The 20,275-nt window shown below is 45.5% G+C and overlaps 1 protein-coding gene across 1 annotated transcript in view; it reads right to left on the bottom strand.

The window, feature by feature from the left end:
• Positions 1 to 20,275, bottom strand: part of LOC146829675 (diacylglycerol O-acyltransferase 2-like) — a 192,305-nt gene that overhangs the window by 41,679 nt on the left and 130,351 nt on the right. The window contains exon 6 of the mRNA XM_085608348.1: positions 7,731 to 7,905. Coding sequence (XP_085464474.1) covers positions 7,731 to 7,905 — 175 coding nt within the window. The remainder of the gene's footprint in view (positions 1 to 7,730; positions 7,906 to 20,275) is intronic.

Raw genomic sequence — 20,275 nt, 5'->3', positions numbered from 1 at the left:
TGTTAGTGCAATCCAGTGTTTACAGTGCATCCTGTGTAGCTGTGGTTCACTCTATACTGTGGATCCTGTATCGGTGTAGTTCACTGTAGATGGTGGATTCTTTGCAGGTGTAGTTCAATTTATACGGTGTATCCCATGTAGGTGTACTTCACTCTATATTGTGGACCTCGTGTAAGTGTAATTTACTCTTTACAGTGTATCCCATATAGGTGCAATTCAGCCCATATGGCAGATCCTGTGTAGGCGTAGTTAACGCTATGCAGTGGATCATGTGTAGGTGTTGTTCAGTTTATGTGGTGGATTCCCTGTAGTTCATTATATATGGTGGATCCAGGTTGCGGGTAATTTACTGCTCACAGTGTATACCGTGCAGATGTAGCTCACTCTATATGGTAGATCCCATGTAGGTGTAGTTCAATTCTTATGCCGGATTCTTTGCAGGTGTAGCTCAGTCTATATAGAAGATCCCATGTAGGTGTAGTTCAATGTTTATGGTGGATTCTTTGCAGGTGTAGCTCAGTCTATATAGAAGATCCCATGTAGGTAGAGTTCACTTTGTACGGCAGGTCCTCCCACAGCTCTGTTCCCATCCTGACAGCCCAGGTTGGGAATAACATCTTGGAGCTGACCTGGACAACAGTCAGCTCCACTGTCCAGTTACACACATATATAAAGCTGTTCCCACCACACGTCCTGGTGGAGGCTGTAATCTTAGAGCCCTTGTGGTGTTGACTGATTGTTCCTTTCCCAATGTTCACATATGGTTGTTTACAAATCATCAGTTCTTGTTTCTTTCTTCACACCCACTCATCTGCAGATGGTATCTTGTAAGTATCTAGGGGCTGTGGCGAACAGCGTATTTCATGGTGGTAAGGCTATTGTACCACCTCTTTATGCCCTTCTTCCATATCACCTTGAATGAAGCCCAAGTGTTGGTTATTCCTCCTGTGCTGCAGACGTGCTCAAGGTCGTTGCTGACAATCACTGATGGTCTTTTTGATATTATTTGCTCAGCTTTCTTACACTGCCCTCTGGTGCCCTTTGGGGCATGGCACTATGCAATCAGTGGGGTCTGCCACTATGAAGCCATTGGGGTCTGGCACTGTGCACTTATTGGGGCTGGCACAGGGCACCTGTTGGGGCCTGGTATGATACACCCATTGGGCTGGCACTCTGCACTTGTTGGGGCCTAGCACTATGCACTACTGTAAGTACCAGACAAGTCTCACAGTGCCCTCCGGTGGCTTGTGACACAACTGGAGTGTGGGCACTTAGACTATGGCTTAAAGCTGATTCATTAAGAACAAGCTGCCAACACTTTCCAAACTGCTATACTGTCGTATGTTGATGTAATGATACTTACATTTGCATTTCAGTCCTAATTTGTAACGGTCACAGGTTCACATAAAGAGTCAGTTGTGAAAATTGGCTTGTGTCAGCGAAACACTATTGTAACACATCACAAGAGAAGCTGAGATAGCATTAGAATAAAAAAAAGAATTATGTGAGCCCCTCGATCATTTACCAGGATCACACATCTGTGTGCGCTGCCCTTTCTGTACATCTATTGTAAGGTGCGTGGACATATCATTTTACGTTGTGACACATGCGGCTCCTTGGTGGGACAGATCTTGATTGTCAGTGACATTCTCACGTGTCTGCTCAGTGCACCGTAGGGTCTGGACTTTAATACATATAGTGTGATGTCATGATTGCTTTGTTGTAGCGTTACATTACTTGTCGCCTTTCTCCCCCTTGTCATTTCATCCTTTCTTGTGTGTGCATTGTCATTGTCACGTTGAAAGTTCGGGGACCATTAGGCTATTTACTGAGCTGCCTTGACTGCAAAGACATGTATTGAAGGTACCTCTGTGCCTCCTTACTGCAGTGCTTAATTTGAGCCAGTGGTTTCCGGGGCTCGGCACCAGCACTTAATTGTCAACACCGACACTTATGACGGATTCCACAGGGTGGCGCTGTTTGTGTGATTTAGAGATGAGCGCAACAACAGTTGTTTATTAATGCAATATACATTAAAACAATTAATAAGTACCGCCCAAGCCATTCTTATAGCTTTGGGGGTCTGAAATAGTATTGAATTGTCACACTTTTAGGAGTGTAATAGTAGTTGTGTTGGTGCTGTCATTGGTGGTGCTGGCAGGGGCAGTGTGGGGTGCCAGCAGTGGTGGCCTCCTGAGGAGGGCCCTGGCACTTACTGTTTTTTTACATATTAAGCAGTGTGTTACTGCTAGGTAGGTAGGTGGTCTGCGGGAACGGCTCATAAGCCTTCTTTATGTCTTCAATTAATGTTTTGTTGTGATTTCTATTTTAGCTTTGCATACTGTCGCAAAATAATGAATACTTCAACATTTGTGACACATTTGTTCCAAAGCTGGGCAATTTCCTACGTGTGGGAATTGTAAACCACACGCACTGCACTGTTTTTTCTCCTTATTGACTATTCACTTTTTCATATTGATCTGCCATTTGTCGAAGTTGTTCTCGTGTCTTTAAGCGTGTGTGATCCATGTTTGCTGCATTACTCTTTGCTCTTACTTCTGTACGAGCCATCTTTATAATGGCCGGTAGATCATATGTCTTCTCTAATAGCTTTTTTCTGAACTCTGTTGAGTTGCACCCTTCAGTTATTGTAGGTCTTATAGCTTCCTCAGTATTGAATTTATCAAATGTACAGAATGTGACTAGTTTACCCAACCTAGTGATAACATCTACTCATCTTCTGTTTGACTAGCAGTATTGAAAGTGTCTCTCACAAAGGCTTTAAGTCGTTGTGGGTGAAATCTTTCATTAAGACCTTTTATTAGTCCTTTGTAAGTATTTGCATCTTCTTTAGAAAATATCAAAATTAAATCTTCTACTTCTTCTCCTATTAAATTAAGTAATAAGTCTCTAGATCAATTAACAATATTTGTTGCATGTGGCCTTCAGAGAACGTTCAAATCTTCTTGTCCGTCCTTCCTATCTTGGAGCTAAAGTTTACTGATCGAACATGTGGAAAGGAATCCGCCTGCGACAAATAACAGAAGAAACATGTTCTTGCTCGCTCTCCCTTTCAATGCATTTGTTCAGTCTCTGTTAGTTTTAAAGATGTTGATGTTGATTTTTATTCTTAGAGAAGAAAACAAAATGTAATAGGTTTTGATATTTGTTTTGTTTGCCTTATTTTGATATTGAAATGTGCCCTTTTATTTTCCTTAACATTATTTGATTGTTTAAATGCAAAATCCGACTAGAAACCAAAGGGCCTGATTATGATACTGGGTGACGGAACCGCCGACCATCACGGCAGTTGGAAACCGCCTGACATGAAGGCGGTCGTTCCAACCACCACAATGTGGTAGGGCCACTGGCGTGGCGGTTGGAAACTGTTCTTTTCCATTGGGGCTTGTGGTGCGACGCAGGTACAGGGCCACAGCACATGCGGCAATGGAACAGGACAAGATGCGCACATCCATGCACCGTGTGCAATGCACCAATTGGTGCATGGCTTTATGTGGAAGCACTACATGTGCCCCAGGAGTAGTACTGAAGCTGTCGGGTCAAAGTGGTGGTGGTTGTCATTGTGCGTGTTGGGGAAAGGAACTACCGTGGCTGGAGGGGAAGTACAGCAGCAGTTGTTGCGGAGTCTGAGGTCCAGGGCTCAAAGCTCAGCGGTGGTGTATCTGCAAGTTGCGGGAGTGCCAGGGTTCTTGGTGCTGGGTGTGGTCCAGGTGCGGACGAGCGAAAACAGGCTTGCCTTGGATGCGCCATTGGCAGGCATGCTGTGCCACTGCACTGAGGCCTCCATCAAGTAGGTCCTAGGAAGAGACAAGTGTGCTGGGAAGCGGGAGCGGCAAAAACGGCAGGAAAAATACAAACGGCTCAGAAAAAAACAACAAGTACAGTGGTACGGGTAAAGATAGCAACAATGTATCAAACAGAAAAAGTTAAACAAAAAATTAACAACACTGCTACAACAAAAATCCGTCTGTTATGGTTAAACAAAATAATGACAAACAATTGCAATGCTAAAGGCTAAAGTTAGAGGCAAAATAGTAGAATGGCAGTATGCTAACTAAGCATTAAACAAGGACTGAGTGGCAATGCGGGGAAATCAAGCGGCAGCAGGGAGACACGATAGGCAGAGTCACCGAGGCCTGCTGATCGTGCAGCAAGAGGGAGGTGGCTTAAAGGCCTGCTCTGCATTGCTCCCTTTCAGCTGGAAACAGGTAAAAAAGGAAAGAGAATATATTACTAAGCACCTGTGGTATGTAAAATGTACTTTACATAGTTCTTATGGATATAGACAACTATGTAATATTTGATTTTATTACATATACTTCAGTTGACAAAAAGATATATTTAAATAGGAGGATTATGCAATGAAAGTTCTGACATCACGATTTTAACATACAAATTATTGAAACCTAGGAGGACAGTAGGTGAATCCTGAGGCTTTGAGCATCTATAACCCTACATGAAGCTTGAAGTTATCATTACAGCCTTAATATAGCAAGCCTCTGTAAAAGACATACCCACTTCGAGTCTCAATCTGAATATGCTTTGTTGAGAGAATACCATTAAGAAACTGAATTGACTGAGGACCAGATGCACATTGTTGAGGATGCAAATGGCCTGATTCATAGAGTCGGGCTGTTAGCAAACTCAAAAATGCTTTTTTAAATGTACAAAAACCAAATTGTGATTTAGGGGCATATGTATCAAACGATTTTGGATTCACAAACGCTGCGATTCGCAAAAAAACAGCGTTTGCAAATACAAAATCGCAAAATGAAATGTATGAGCCATTTTCGCATCGCATTATTAAGGAATCGCTAATTTTGCGATTCCTTAATTTTGCATAAGTATTTAAGGAATCGCAAATTGCGATTCCTTAAATGCTATGTAACACGCACCCAAGGTGTGCGATTTCTCCTTAAGAAATCGCAAATTACCACCAACTTCAAGTTGGTGGTAATTTGCGATTTCTTTGAAAAATGCACTTTTTGGCATTTTTCAAAGTGCCATGTGGCGCACATACATGCCCTTAGGGCATGTATGTGTGCCATAGGCGCACACATGCTAATTTCAGGGGTGCATCAGGGTGTCATCATGACACCCTTGCACCTTTGAAATTATTCTCAATTTGCGATTAGCAAATTGCGATTCGCAATTTAAGAATGACTTCCCATTCATTGCTATGGGCCTCCTGGCCCATAGGAATGAATGGGAAGGTATTCCTTAATTGCAATTTCGCAATTTGCTAATCGCAATTAAGGAATTTTAAGAATTCGCAAAATATGTGCGAATTTTTAAATACATCCCGTTTTGCAATTCTCAAATAGCGATTCTCAAAAAATCGCTATTTGAGATTCGCAAATGGAGATTTTGATACATATGCCCCTTAGTAACTTGTTACCGAACGACAATTTATGTTTGCAACCTAATTCCAATTCGGTATTTCAAAGAGCGTGTTTACAGTGCCCCTTCCAAATACCGAATCGCAGTGATATATATTAATGTTTTGCAAAACAGTAATACTTTACCACAAACCCAATTGCAAATGGGAAGGCACCTCTTTTCCTTTGAGAATATTCAGCAAAATATTTAAGCGCAAACAGTGGTCACACGGACCACTGCCTGCTCTTAAAAAATTCAACTTGCACCTTTTTATTTCCTTTTTTAAAACACATTTCGGTTTCCTTTAAGGAAGATGGGCTACATTTCTTTTTTTAAAATTGCTTTATTTAAAAGTAATTATGGAGCAATTGTGGAGAAGTGTGGCTCAATGGTTAGAGCGGCAGACCCTGTTGCAGAGGTGTGGCCCGGGACCAGGGTTCAATTCCCGCCTCGGCGGGTCTTGGGCTCAATTTCCTCGGACCTGTTAATTCTCGCCTCAGTGCCTATTCTAATCATGGGTCCCACTCTGCAACTCTGGGCAATAGCTTGCTTAATCTCCACAACGGCCCCAACAGCGCTGGGATGCCTGTCTTCACCTTGGGGGTGCCCAGGAGTGGACATTTGTTACACAGCGGTATGAGTACAGTGCCAGGACACCCTAGGGTAACAGTGCGCTATACAAGTACAACACATTTACATTTACAGATATAGTGCTCTGCTGATCCAAGCAGGCCACCATCCCTGTGTGATGGCCATCATTCCTAATGGGCCGTAAACTGCTGTCTACTTCATTAATATTAGAATAGCGATTTCCTAAATGCGAACTCGGAGATAATCACAATTAAAAAACTGCAGTTCGTAATAGCGAAGGGCCAGGGCAGGCTGAAGCAGAGAGCGAGACAGCTGCCAGAGGCAGTCACAGACCAGGGCTGGATGAAGCAAAGACAGGCAGTGACAGGCCAGGACTGGGTGAAGCTGAGAAAGACAGCTGCCAGAGGCAGCCCGGCTAAAGCAGGGCGAGACAGCTGCCAGAGGCAGTCACAAGCCAGGGCCAGCTGAAGCAGAGAGAAACAGCTGCCAGAGGCAGTCAAGGGCCAGTGCCGGCCACAGCAGAGAGAGACTGCTGCAAGAGGCAGCCATTGACCAGGGCCAGCTGAAGCAGAGAGACAGGTGCCAGAGGCAGTTAGGGGCCAGGGCTGGCTGAAGCAGAGAAAGGCAGCTAGCAGAGAAAGGCAGCTGCCAGAGAGAGCCATCGGCCAGGGCCAGCTGAAGCAGAGAGAGAGACAGCTGCCAGAGGCAGCCAAGGGCCAGGGCAGGCTGAAGCAGAGAGAGACAGCTGCCAGAGATAGCCAAGGGCCAGGGTAGGCTGAAACAGAGAGAGACAGCTGCCAGAGGCAGTCAAGGGCCAGGGCTAGCTAAAGCTGAGAGAGAGCCAGCTGCCAGAGTCAGTCAAGGTGCAGAGCTGGCTAAATCAGGGAGAGGCAGCTGCCAGAGGCAGTCACAGGCCAGGGCCAGCTAAAACAGAGAGAGAGACAGCTGCCAGAGGCAACCATGGGCCACGGCCTGCTGAAGCAGAGAAAGAGTGACAGCCGCCAGAGGCAGCCAAGGGCCAGGACCAGCTAAAGCTGAGAGAGAGACAGCTGCCAGAGTCAGTCAAGGTGCAAGGCCGGCTAAAGCAGGGCGAGACAGCTGCCAGAGGCAGTTACAGGCCAGGGCCAGCTGAAACAGAGAGAGAGACCGCTGCCAGAGACAGCCACAGGCCACGGGCGGCTGAAGCAGAGAGAAAGAGACAGCTGCCAGAGGCAGTCAAGGGCCAGGGCTAGCTGAAGCAGAGAGACAACTGCCAGAGGCAGTCAAGCGCCAGGGCCAGCTGAAGTAGAGAGAGACAGCTGCCAGAGGCAACCGTGGGCCATGGCTGGCTGAAGCAGAGAGAGACAGCTGCCATAGACAGTCACAGGCCACGGGCGGCTGAAGCAGAGAGAGAGAGACAGCTGCCAGAGGCAGTCAAGGGCCAGGGCCGGCTGAAGCAGAGAGAGAGAGACAGCTGCCAGAGGCAACCGTGGGCCAGGGCTGTCTGAAGCAGAGAGAGACAGCTGCCAGAGGCAGTCAAGCACCAGGGCCAGCCGAAGCAGAGAGGCAGCTGTGAGAGGCAGTCACGGGTCCTGGCCAGTTCCAGCGAAAGCAGGGAGGCAGCTACATTTTGTGATGGAGACAAAAGGGACCTTGACACTGGCTTCTCAGGGGAGAGGCTGAGGCTAAGGCAGAGAGATAGAACAGACCAGTGAGGAGGGGAGGGAGCGTGGATACGGAATAACTGACACTTCACAAACCCGTGCTGTAGCGCCATCTTCACGAATCCCTTGCGTTCCTTGAGTATTATAGTCGTCACTCCGGGTTTGCAGGACAAGGACTCGGCGGCGCCCCCAATAACTATGGCCACGGCGTTCCCAGTGCCATTCTGGGACAGCAAGAACTCAATGGAGCTTCGGTTCACAGGGCACAGACCTTGGAAGAAACGACATTTTTGTTATTTTTGTTACTTGTTTCAAGTATTCTTTGTCCCCACTCCTTCCTCTCTGCAGTGGCTACTGTCTAATAGAGCAGCAGAGAAAACCCAACCTAATCTGTGTGTATTCAAACAATCATTGTTTATTCAGCCTTTTCGTTCTCCCTGCCTTCCCATGTAGGAAGCTGCCTCCTTCCATATCATTCAGTTCCTCATTACCCCACTGCAGAAGAGTCACCATCTAATGCCCAGCACCAAGGGCCGTCACATACGTTAAATACTGTAAAACATGCTTCCAATCCAAAGGTCTGAGATGCTTCCATACTGCACCAATGCACCCACCCCGGAAGTAAAACGGGAGATTGAGGAAGTACATTTTAGGGAATCTGTATGTAAATGGTGTCGTGTTCTCTGCCCCTAGGAACAAGCCGGAGTCAGGTAAGGGTTTTTATATTCTTCATTGTTACAATTGTGTTGGCCGCTGCTGATGCTGCCCACATGTGACACGTCCTCCTGCCCTCCTTGATCTGGTCCCCTCCCCACTCCCTTGACCGGAAGGGGTGTCCGGTTTCTGTCCCCTCCCCACCAGTCGGGTACAGGGTCCTAGTGCCCCTTTACCCAGGTCACAACATCTCCCCTTTTGTTGCAAGAAATTGACAGTGAGATTGGTGAGAGAGATAGAGCTATAGAGATAGAGAGAGATAGAGAGAAAGAGAGAGAGAGAGAAACACGTTTCGTTGTCCCCACCATTACATTTCTTCAATCAGTCTTTTTGGACTTTTGCTCTCTCTTTTTGGATAAGGTCCTTTCCTGTCTTTCTGCAATTCTTCATCTAGTCTCTCATCTGTGTCTGTGTTTACTGCTGCTGTGTCCTCTCTGTCTTCATCCATGATCTTTAGTTCCTTGAAGTGAGAGCTGTTCCTTGTTATTTGGTAGGGGCCTGCTGCCGCTATTATCATAGGCTCCTTGACATGTGTCACTGTCAACGGTTCTTTTGAGAACGGACTGTCTGACTTTCTCAGTTGCTGCTGACGCACCACCACTGAGTCCCCTTGCTTGAGGTGCGATGGAGTGGCATGTCTCCTAGTGTCAGCGTACACTTTCATTTTCTCTTTGGCCTCGTGGTCTCTGACAGCAATGCTGCTGTGTTCTGGTGGCTCCGTTGCTTCTAGTTGTGGTAGCCTCGTCCTGGTTGTTCTGCCCAGCACCAATTCAGCGGGGCATCGTCCTGTGGAGCTGTGAGGGGTGTTTCGAAAATCTCTTAGTACTTGACAGAGTGCCTGTCCTATTGATTGATAAGAGCTTTGCTCTTTGGACAGCCTTCTTTATGTTCCCCATCTTTATGTTCCCCATCTTCCTGTGATGAATGCCTAGGTAGTCCATGAATTTTCAAAACTCCTCCCCTGAGAATGGCGGACCATTGTCCGTTTTTAGTGTTTGTGGGGAGCCCCAGGCAGCGAATATGTCGTCCAGTATTGGCAGTGTTGTGTTTGCTGATGTCGATGAGACTTATTGCACGATAGGAAATCTTGAATATTCGTCAATGATCACGAGCAAGTAGTTGCCCGTGTCTAGAGGTCCACAGAAGTCTGATGCCAGTGCTGTCCACACTGCCCTTGGGAGTTCCAACATTTGGAGTGGTTCAGGCTTTGCTGGCTGCCCTGTCGTTTGGCAGATGTGGCAATTTATGATAGTGTCCTCCACCATATTGTCTAGGCCAGGGAACCATACTTTCTCCCGTAGCAGTTTCTTTGTCGCGGCCATGCCTCTGTGAGATTCGTGTGCCAAGTTTACAGTTTATCTGCGTAGAGTACTGGGCATAACTATTCTTGTTTCTCTCATTACTATTTCGTTCACAGTCTCTGATAGTTCTTCATGAATTTTTTTGAATGCTAGCATCTCCTCCTTGTTGACTCTTTCATGATGCTGTTGTTGTTGACGTGTCTCCATCTCTGCTGTCTTGTCACCACTTTCACCGCTTGCATCGTGGCATCCTTCCCTGTTTCTTGCTCAAGTTCCGCTATCGTTATTGATGCCGGAGTGTTCTGTTTTAGCACAAAGGTTAGATATTCCTCTGCTATTGATGTGTTCTCAGGTGTCTGCGGCAAGGGATGTCGTGACATGTAATCAGCCGGGTTGTGTTCTTTTCCCGGTTTGTGCAGGATCTTGAATTCATAGTCCATCAGCCTTATGCCCCATCGCTCAATGCGTGGTGGTATCTGTGCATTTGGATTGCCGTATATTGCAACCAGGACCTGATGGTCTGTTACGATGGTGAATGGTTTCCCATAGATGAACATGTGGTAGTGTTCACATGTGTCAGCAAAAAAGGGGACAAGAGGGTAAGATTAATGAGGTCCAGTGTACATACCCTATTAACTAGTACAACCCATCCCAGGTCCGGCGGCAGGGGTAGGTTCATCAGCATTTGCGTCCACCGACGCGGGACCCATATTGGAGTCCTTTTCTCCGCCGGTCACTGCTGCAAGATTCTCTTGTTAGCAGGATAGGTTACTTTCAAGCACCTGTTAGGTATGTGATATTTACACTAACCTTCTTTGTAGATAGTTCTATTTCTTGATCCTGAAGAAGTGCCATGACCATTGTTTTGGCTACCAAGGCACGAAACATGTTGATCTTTGTGAGTGTAGGGCATACATAACTAGTTGCATAATCACTAGTGCTTATACCCACCTCAATTTATTTTGGTTTTAATTAGGCTGTTCACCACGTAAATAAACCTTATCTGTGGACCAACAGTACCTATTTTACACATTTTCTTCACATCTACATTTTCTAGGGCCCCTTACCCCCACAGCACCCTACGGCAGGAACAAAAGATCCCCGCCAAAGAGCCCCATTCGTGGAAGCCCGTCAGGAATTGCAGCGCCGACCTGACGAGGGGCAGGCTCAAATGATGAAGCATGACACCTAGCTTGCTGGGTGTGTGAGAGCCCTAGTTCCAACTAAGGGTCTTCCCCCTCCCCCCTCCCCTTACACATGATAATCTAACTCTTCCTACTCTCTCCGACCAGAGGAACTTTGTACCTTTTTTTGTTGTAGTAGTGTTCACATACCCATACTACTGCTAGGCTCTCTTTTTTTTCTGGCTGCGAGTATGCCCTCTCAATGTCAGACAGACTTTTGCTTGCATATGGCACAATCTTTTGTGGTGAGTCGCTGCCCGGCATGTGTTGTGAAAGAATTGCTCCTAATCCTACCGGGCTGGTGTCCACCGTCAGTTCCGTGCACAGCAGTGGATCGAAATAGGCAAGATGGTCCACCGCTATTACAGCATGTCTGATGGCCTCAAACGCCCTGTTGCACTCTTGTGTCCATATGAATTTCTGACCCTGCTTCGTTAGTTCTTGAAGCGGTGTGCTCACCGTGGCAAAGTCTTTTTTGTATCGAGCACAGTAGCTGGCAAGCCAAAGAAATGACCTCACTTCTGTGACTTCTGTTGGAGGACTCGCTTTTTTCAGCGTCTCTACCTTGCTGTAGTCTGGTCTCATTCCGTGTTTGGAGAAGATGTGTCCGAAGAACACCAGTTCATTTCTCCCTAGTTCGCACTTATCTTCATTCAGCGTTAGGCCTGTTTTTTCCAGATGCAAGCATACTTCCCGCAAAGCTCTGTCATGCTCTTCATCTGATTGACCAAACACCAAAATGTCGTCACTGTAGTTTAGGCTGTTCTTTACTGGCCTTATTACCTGCCTTATGGTCACCTGAAATATCTCCGCTGCCTTTGAGATGCCAAAACTCAATCATTTGTAGCTAAACAGGCCCATGTGTGTGGAGAATGTGGTAATGTACCTTGACTGTGGGTCAAGCTCCAGTTGATGATATCCTTTGCACAGGTCCAGCTTTGAAAACCGGCATGCGCCCATGAGGCAACTGATCATGTCATTGAGGTGTGGTCCAGGGTGTCTTTCCCTTTCAATTGCTGTGTTTGGTATCCTTATGTCTACACATATGCGAATATTGGATGTGTTCTTCTTTGGAACTGCCACTATTGGCAACACCCATGGGGTCGGCCCGTCTGCAGGCTCTATTATGGTTCAGTGACTTAATATCGAGAGACAAAATATCGACTACACAAAATATCGACGCAAAAATATAGAAGGACAGAATATCGACTCCCTATCTACAAACAGGTAAGTACTAAAATATCGATTCCAAAATATAGAATGTTAAAATATAGTTAGCTAAAATATCGAATTTTTTAAATGTATTAAAAATTATATAAAAGTAATTAAATACTAAACACAATTAAATAAAACATACATAATATATTATAAATAAGCTTAAAATGTAAACATAATAAAAGTAATGTAAAAAAGTAGAGATTTTGTTGGATAGTGAGAGCGTAAAAATTACTATTCCCACTCCAGTGAGTGCAACAGTAGGGAAAGCGTTGAATAGCATAGGGGTAAAAATTACTATTCCCACTCCAGTGAGTGCAACAGTAGGGAAAAGGTTGGATAGCGTAGGGGTAAAATTTACTATTCCCACTCCAAAGAGTGCAACAGTAGGGAAAGCGTTGGATAGCGGGAGGATAAAAATGACTATTCCCACTCCAGTGAGTGCAACAGTAGGGAAAGCGTTGGATAGCGTAGGGGTAAAAATTACTATTCCCACTCCAGTGAGTGCAACAGTAGGGAAAACGTTGGATAGAGTAGGGGTAAAAATTACTATTCCCACTCCAGTGAGTGCAACTGTAGGGAAAACGTTGGATAGCGTAGGGGTAAAAATTACTATTCCCACTCCAAAGAGTGCAACAGTAGGGAAAGTGTTGGATAGCGGGAGGATACAATTTACTATTCCCACTCCAGAGAGTGCAACAGTAGGGAAAGCGTTGGATAGCAAGAAGGGAAAAATTACTATTCCCACTCCAGTGAGTGCAACAGTAGAGAAAGCATTGGATAGCGTAGGGGTACAAATTACTATTCCCGCTCCAGTGAATGCAACAGTAGGGAAAACGCTGGATAGTGTAGGGGTAAAAATTACTATTCCCACTCCAAAGAGTGTAACAGTAGGGAAAGAGTTGGATAGCGGGACGGTAAAAAATACTATTCCCACTCCTGAGAGTGCAAAAGTAGGGAAAGTAATGATTTATTTTGAAAATAAGATTACATTAATTATCAATACCAATAAAAAGTTAATTAAAAATAGTTACCAATTAATAACAATTAATTACCATTGAAAAAAATAAATTAGCAATTAATAATAATTAATTAATAATTAATAATTAATTATCAATTTTTATCAATACACATAAAAAAAATTATTATTTACTTTATTATAATTAATTTACTTCCCACCCAATTCCCCTATAAACCCACAACCCACTCCCAATAATGAAAAATACAATTAACATTATCAATTATTCAATTAATAAAAATAATTTTGCAATTAATAAATATTATACATTCATACAAATTATTTACCCATTAATACAAATTAATTACCAATTAATAATTAATTACCAATTAATTATCAATACACATAAATAAAAAAATAATTATTTACTTTATTACAATAAAATTACTTCCCACCCAATTCCCCTACAAACCCACAACCCGCTCCTAATAATAAAAAATACAATTAATATAATAATCAATTAATCAATTAATATAAATTAATTACCAATTAATAAAAATTAATTACCAATTTATATTTAATTATCAATCAATTAATTATCAAAACATATAAATCTAATTAATATTTAATTAACCATAATTAAATTACTTCCCACCCTATTCTCCTATAAACCCACAACCCGCTACGGAATTAAATTACGCAAAAATCAAATTATATAACATTCATTAGTTTAAATAAATTAAACATACATTACAAAAATAATACATAATGTTTACACATATACTACCATAAATAACACTAAAAAAAATTCGATATTATAAATATCTTCTTCTTTAAATCTTTATTTCGGCAATATTTCAGCCATAAAAGAGTACACAACATGTTATACACATTAAAATTACAGTGTTAAAAGAGCATCTAAAATGACATAGGCAAATGCAAATCAGGAATGTAAATCAATGTCAGTATTAATATTAATTTTAGGACACACATTGTATCTGTAACTGGCGTTACACAAGCAGAAAACATGCCCGGCTACTAGGCAGTATTAGATAGTATAAAACTCCTTTTAATCCAGAAAGCATGCAGATACTTGGCTAAGGCAAATACAATGTGACCTGCAGTTTCAGTCTTAAAAACCCTTAATGCGTCCGAGCATTTCCTAAATCCAAGGTTCCTACAGATAGGTACGATCCAATTCTGCCTTGCTCTGCTATAGAGTGGACAGAAAAAAAGAATGTGACTTTCATCCTCTTTGATCATGTCACAACCAATACAGTGTGAGGACCTAGTCGGGTACCATTTGCTTGTTAAACACGCTAGGGGGAGTGCACCAAACCTCCATTGTATGTATAGCTTCCTAGCCATAACAGGGAAAATTACATCCAAAAAATCTTCGAATGAATAAACAGATTTGATCTCTATGAATGCTTTCACCATGGTACCATTCTTTGAATCATGGAGCCACGCATTAGAGCATCGAAATCGGTATAACTCAGTGAATGTTTTCCCAGGGATCTCTCTGCAAGCTATTGCTGGATTCACCCACATATCTGCAAGACCCAGATTCGTAAATTCATCTTTGATATAGGAAAGCCAGGGGATATGTGCTGCCCTGCCTAATCTCAGTATTTCTTGGAGCTCTGTTTTGTACTGCTCCAGCTCCAGCCAGATCCTCCTCCAAAACCTGAGAGGTTTGATGGCTAGTTCCTCCTGGATGGGGAGTATACCTAAGTCAAGCCCCAGCGGTAGTAGGGGTGTACTTTGGGGGAGCGCGAGCAGTTGTCTCAGGAAGTTGTTCTCAACCTTAGTCAGTCCTGGTCTATTAACGTGCCCCCATAGTTCCCCTCCGTATAGTGCAGCCGCTCTGGCCCTCATCTTGTAGATTTCAAGACTAGGGCTGATGGGTTTAAGAGTAGAGGCATTTGTCATCTTTAAGATTCCCCCAGCTATTTGGGTCAGTTTAAGTTGGGATTTTGCAAGATGTGGGCCCCAGGAAAGTTTTTCACCTAGGGTAACACCAAGATATTGAAAGGTGTGAACTCTCTCGAGTGCAACTGAATCAAGGGTAGGTGGTGGCCTAGTGTGTATTGGGGGATTAAAAATCATGTATTTGGTCTTATCTACATTGATCTGTAGTCCGTGCTCCCTACAGAAGTTGCTAAAACCCTCCAATATACGTTGGATGCCCATTGGTGTCTTGGAAAGGAGCAGGGTGTCATCCGCAAACATTATGGCTGCTACTTTCCTACCTGCCAACCTGGGTGCATCGTTGTTAGGGACTGCATCCAGGCTGGCAATCAATCCATTCACATAGATACAGAACAGAGTAGGGGCCAAGACACACCCTTGCCTAACTCCCTTGTTTACAGCAAACCTGTCAGACAATACACCTCCTCTTGCACACCTGACCTGGGCAAAATTCTCAGTATGTAACCTCACCAATATACCCAGTAAGGAGATGGGTACACCCAGATCGCGTAAAACAGCCCAAAGTTTGCCCCTAGGAACAGTGTCAAACGCAGAGCGTAAATCAACAAATACCATGTGGAGACTGCCACCCTCCAACGACACAGTCTTCCAGTATAACATTACTAGGCGGAAGATCTGGTCCATGGTAGATGTTTTACTTCTGAAACCAGCCTGATAGGGAGAAAGGATATCATTCTCATTGATCCAGTCCTGCAAGCGATCTAAAATAAGTCTTGCCATTATTTTTTGGGGGACGTCAATGAGGCTGATAGGCCTATAATTAACGGGGAGCAGGGGAGAACCCTTCTTATATATCGGTACGATTTCCGCTCCCAACCAAGAGTCCGGGACCTCCGTACCGTGCAAAATTGAGTTGAAGAGTGCACAAAGGTACGGTGCCCATATCTTAGGCTGATCTTTGAGCAAATCCCCGGGTATCTTATCTATGCCCGGTGCTTTACCCATTGCCAGTTTCCCTATGGCAGTCGTAACATCATCTACGGTGAATTCCAGGGCTTCGGCATCCCCCGCAGACGAAAGCCGAAAAGGCAAGGGATCTAGATCAGAAGTGGCAGCATAAAGAGTTTTAAAATGGGATTCCCACACCCCCGGGTCAAGATTAGCTTCGATGGCATTGCGGGGTTCCGCGCACCCAGAATTCACAATGGCCCAGAATCTGCTCAATTCCTTGTTTGCAAGGGCTGATGATAAACTTTCCCATCTCTCCCAATCCCAATCTATCTTAGCCTGTTTTAAAACTTGTTTGTGGGCAACCCTAAGTGAACAGATTGTTAGCTTGTCACTGCCGGTTTTGATGGCATTAATCAAGACAGTTTTAGCACTCCTGCATGCGGCATTATACCAGGATGGCGGGATAGTCCTTGGTTGCCTAGCAGGAACTATAGGGTTTAGAAAGCCTGCAAGGGTATCAACTAATTCCCGGTGGACATTGAGGAAGCGTGCAGAGTTATCCTCGGACTGCCCTTTGTCCCAGATATCACTTGCCATCTTGAGCAGGGGGAGAATAGATGAGTGTAAGCTTGGCAATGCATCCCGCCTTTCACATAGGGTTTCCCACTTAACCCTCCTCCTGTTGTTGGTAAGAACCAATCCTAGTTCAACAGCTGGTTCCGTATGGGCTTTAGCAGAGTTTGGCATTTCCATTCTCAACAGTAGGGCGTTATGATCGCTGTCCGATCTATTCACGACCTCCAAATCCATAATTTTAGACCATAACCTGGTCTGGACCAAAAAGTAGTCCAGATGGGATTCATTGTCTTTTTTGTTATAGGTGCATTTGGATGGAATGTCCGAAGGCATTCGGCCATTAACCGCCCTAACTGAAAACTGCAAGGTTAAAGTCATGACCTGGATAGCCAATGGGGTCCATGCCTTTGCATAGGTGGACCTGCACTGTGGGATACCCCAAAACTCATCTTCTTCCTGCAATGCCCCCTCACCCAGCCCTGGAAGGGGCTCAAAGTGGCAATTAAAATCTCCTGCAATCACACAGTTAATATCATGGTCCAAGGATTCCAGGAAAGATGATAGTTCCCCTACGGTGTTTGATTCTTTAGCCATAGCAGTAGGGCGTGAATATACATTCACAACTGCCAATTTATATGAGTTGGGCCAGGACAGTTGGACACAAAGGATGTCATCCGAATTGGTCTGGATCAAATCCACACTGCAACCCAGGTGTACACCTATCCATGTTGTCAGGCCACCAGAAGGGCGGCCCTTGCCTCCCCACCGAGCTGCGATGTTAAAGGAAGCAAACCCGGCTCTATGAACCACCTCCCTGGCCCAGGTCTCCTGCAATAGAATCACGTCAGCAGTGTCCACAAAAGAGCCCCATTCAGGACATGCTAGCTTATTTGTTAGGCCTGCCACATTCCATGATAGTAAGTTCATACATTGGTGGCGAAGTGTGTGCTGGGATGGGGGATCTGGTACAGACGAAATGCTACTCCTCTGGTGGGGATCAATTCTCCCTATAAGGGTGGAACTAGCACTATGGGAGGCGGCTGACATTGGAAGGGAAGCAGAAAACTGCAGGGGGTGCGCTTGGGGATTGCCATTAGTACTACTGTAACTGGTCTCCCCTGTACTAGTGGTGCAGCCCATGGTGTCAAAAGTCAAATTCCCTTCCTCATGCAGCCCAGGGGGTTCTAAACCTAGAATACTATCCCCCATAGAACCCTGAGCTACCTGGGTTGGCTTGGCCAGTCAATCGACCTGGTCGAGGCAGTTAAACCTGTTTGAGCAAATAGGATAAGCCCATTCTGCGTCGGAGGGCAGATGCCTTGATTTCCCAGCACCTCCCCTTTGTCTATGCGGAATATATGTCCAACCGCTCTCTTCTATCCTCAGATGATCATTTGGGTAGAAGTAGGAGAGGGGGCGCACCCCAATGTTGGTGTCTAAGCGGGGTTTTTTCCAGTTGCAGATATAATCTGCTGTCCTGGCATCCCGGAAGTTAACTATGACACAGTCGCCAGTTAAGTTTTTAGGAGTGTGCCCTACCCACCCCACCCTTCTAACCATGATGATCTCACAACTAACCTGCGGTGGCAGGGGCCTATGGTTTGAGAGCCAGTGGATTACCTTGTTTTTTAGGTTCAGGAACTCCTCAGTATTATGATCATTCATTTCAGGAACCCCTGTTAGGACAACCATGTATGGGCTAGCTTCCGGGGGCAGGTCTATTCTAGAAGTCATCCTAGTAGCCTTATCCTGGGTTCGCTTTCTCACTGTCCTCATATTGTCACTATTATTACCCAAGGGGGCCTCTCCCAAGGTGTTACTATCTGTGTGATGGTCAGTAAGAGGCCTAACTCCATGATGTTCTAGTGAGGGAGTGTTAAGTGTGGCTGGAATTGCCAGTGATGTAGCTTTCGGGACAGATGGTAGCCGTGGAGCTATGCAATGGGCCGCCGGGACTGGTAAGGCCCCGGCTATAGTGGTACAGTGGCAATTGCAAAAGCATGCAGGGAATACTTTATTGTTGTTGGCACCCTCAGTGTGATCCTTAATTCCTTGTTCAAGCTTAGTCAGAAGGGTGACTATTCCCTCCAACCTGGATTCCAGGGGTGCCAGTAGCGCACGCAGCATTAGATCTAATTGTTGCGGAACTATTGCGTCCCCTTGTGACTGTGTCATCAATTCAGGCAGAGCTGATGCCTGAGCAGGGTGATCCCCAGGAGACTTAAAGGAAGACGAAGCTGGAGGGAGGGAGCAGCTACCCTGACCATCTCTAGCCACCGAGTCTGCCATTAAAGCTGCACCATGGTGTGCAGATTTAGCTCCCCCTGGCTTAGAGCGAACTTGCCTGGTGGCTTTTGACTTGGAGTTTGCGGACAGCCCTACCTTAGTGGCCCTTTTTTCCCGTAGAATCGGTCCCGACCTAGTCACTGGGGGGGATGTAGTTCTAAGGTTGACCACAGGGTCGTTGTCACTAGAAGCTTCACTGCTAGAAGTCTCATCAATAAATTGGGTAAGAGGAAGGGCATTACTACCAGTGCCATTTGGGGTGCGTGCAGATGCAAGGAGGCCCAAGGAAGATCTTCTTGCTAGGGCCAGATCCTGCGACACTCTGCGCTCCATAAGGACAATACCCTGGTCAATCACCGAGTTGGCTCTAACTATGAATTGATCTAGTGTACCAGTGAGATTGCCTTTAGTCGCTTGTTTCCTACCCTCTTTGGCTGCCATGCTCAATTAGGATGCAACACAGTGCACAGTTACTCTAATATAGCAGCGATGTGTCCTCCACAAGACAATATGAACAATACAACCACATGCAATAGAAATGACATGTAATGAACACATACGCACTAAAGCCGTAGGTAGCCCGGTCCGGTCTCTCTCGGTCTCGAACGGGCTACAACGGGCCCGCCCTTGGCCCGGGCTTCGCCCGCGCTGCGATCCGCGCTGCGGATTCACATGGACATAGTTAAATAGTAAGGAGGGCGGGTCTTCAGGAAGAGGAGCAGGTGAGCCTGGTTAGCGGAGCGCAATGCTCCCCGGTCCTCGCAGTCCTGTTGTGTTCAGGCGATCCTGGAGCCCCACAGCAGCGTAGCGTCCTTGCACAGGGAGAGAAAGGGAAACCCAACCTTCGTAGCACAAGCCGAGTTTTTAAATGGTGATGGAGCCTTCGAGCGGCTCCCGCGCAGCGGGGGCCGCGAGGCGTAGCGTGACCTGGGCAAGATGGTCAACGGGAAGAGGAGCAGGTGAGCCTGGTTAGCGGAGCGCAATGCTCCCCGGTCCTCGCAGTCCTGTTGTGTTCAGGCGATCCTGGAGCCCCACAGCAGCGTAGCGTCCTTGCACAGGGAGAGAAAGGGAAACCCAACCTTCGTAGCACAAGCCGAGTTTTTAAATGGTGATGGAGCCTTCGAGCGGCACCCGCGCAGTGGGGGCCGCAAGGCGTAGCGTGACGTGGGCAAGATGGTCAACGGGAAGAGGAGCAGGTGAGCCTGGTTAGCGGAGCGCAATGCTCCCCGGTCCTCGCAGTCCTGTTGTGTTCAGGCGATCCTGGAGCCCCACAGCAGCATAGCGTCCAATCTGAAGGCAGCAAGTCTTGACGACCAGCCGGTCGATAACCGGATCAGCTCTATATTTTGTAATTTGATATTATAGTAATCTATATTTTAACATTTGAAATTATGTAATTTTATATTTTTAAATTCTATATTATGGAAATCGATATTTCGTACCCCAATTTCGATATTCTGACCTATCCATATTTTGATAATTCGATATTCTGTCCACACTATATTTTAACATCGATATTCTGGG

This window comes from Triturus cristatus, chromosome 5_2 (assembly GCF_964204655.1).
Source record: "Triturus cristatus chromosome 5_2, aTriCri1.1, whole genome shotgun sequence".
Lineage (NCBI taxonomy): Eukaryota > Metazoa > Chordata > Amphibia > Caudata > Salamandridae > Triturus > Triturus cristatus.
This window is presented reverse-complemented; position numbering and strand designations above follow the sequence as displayed.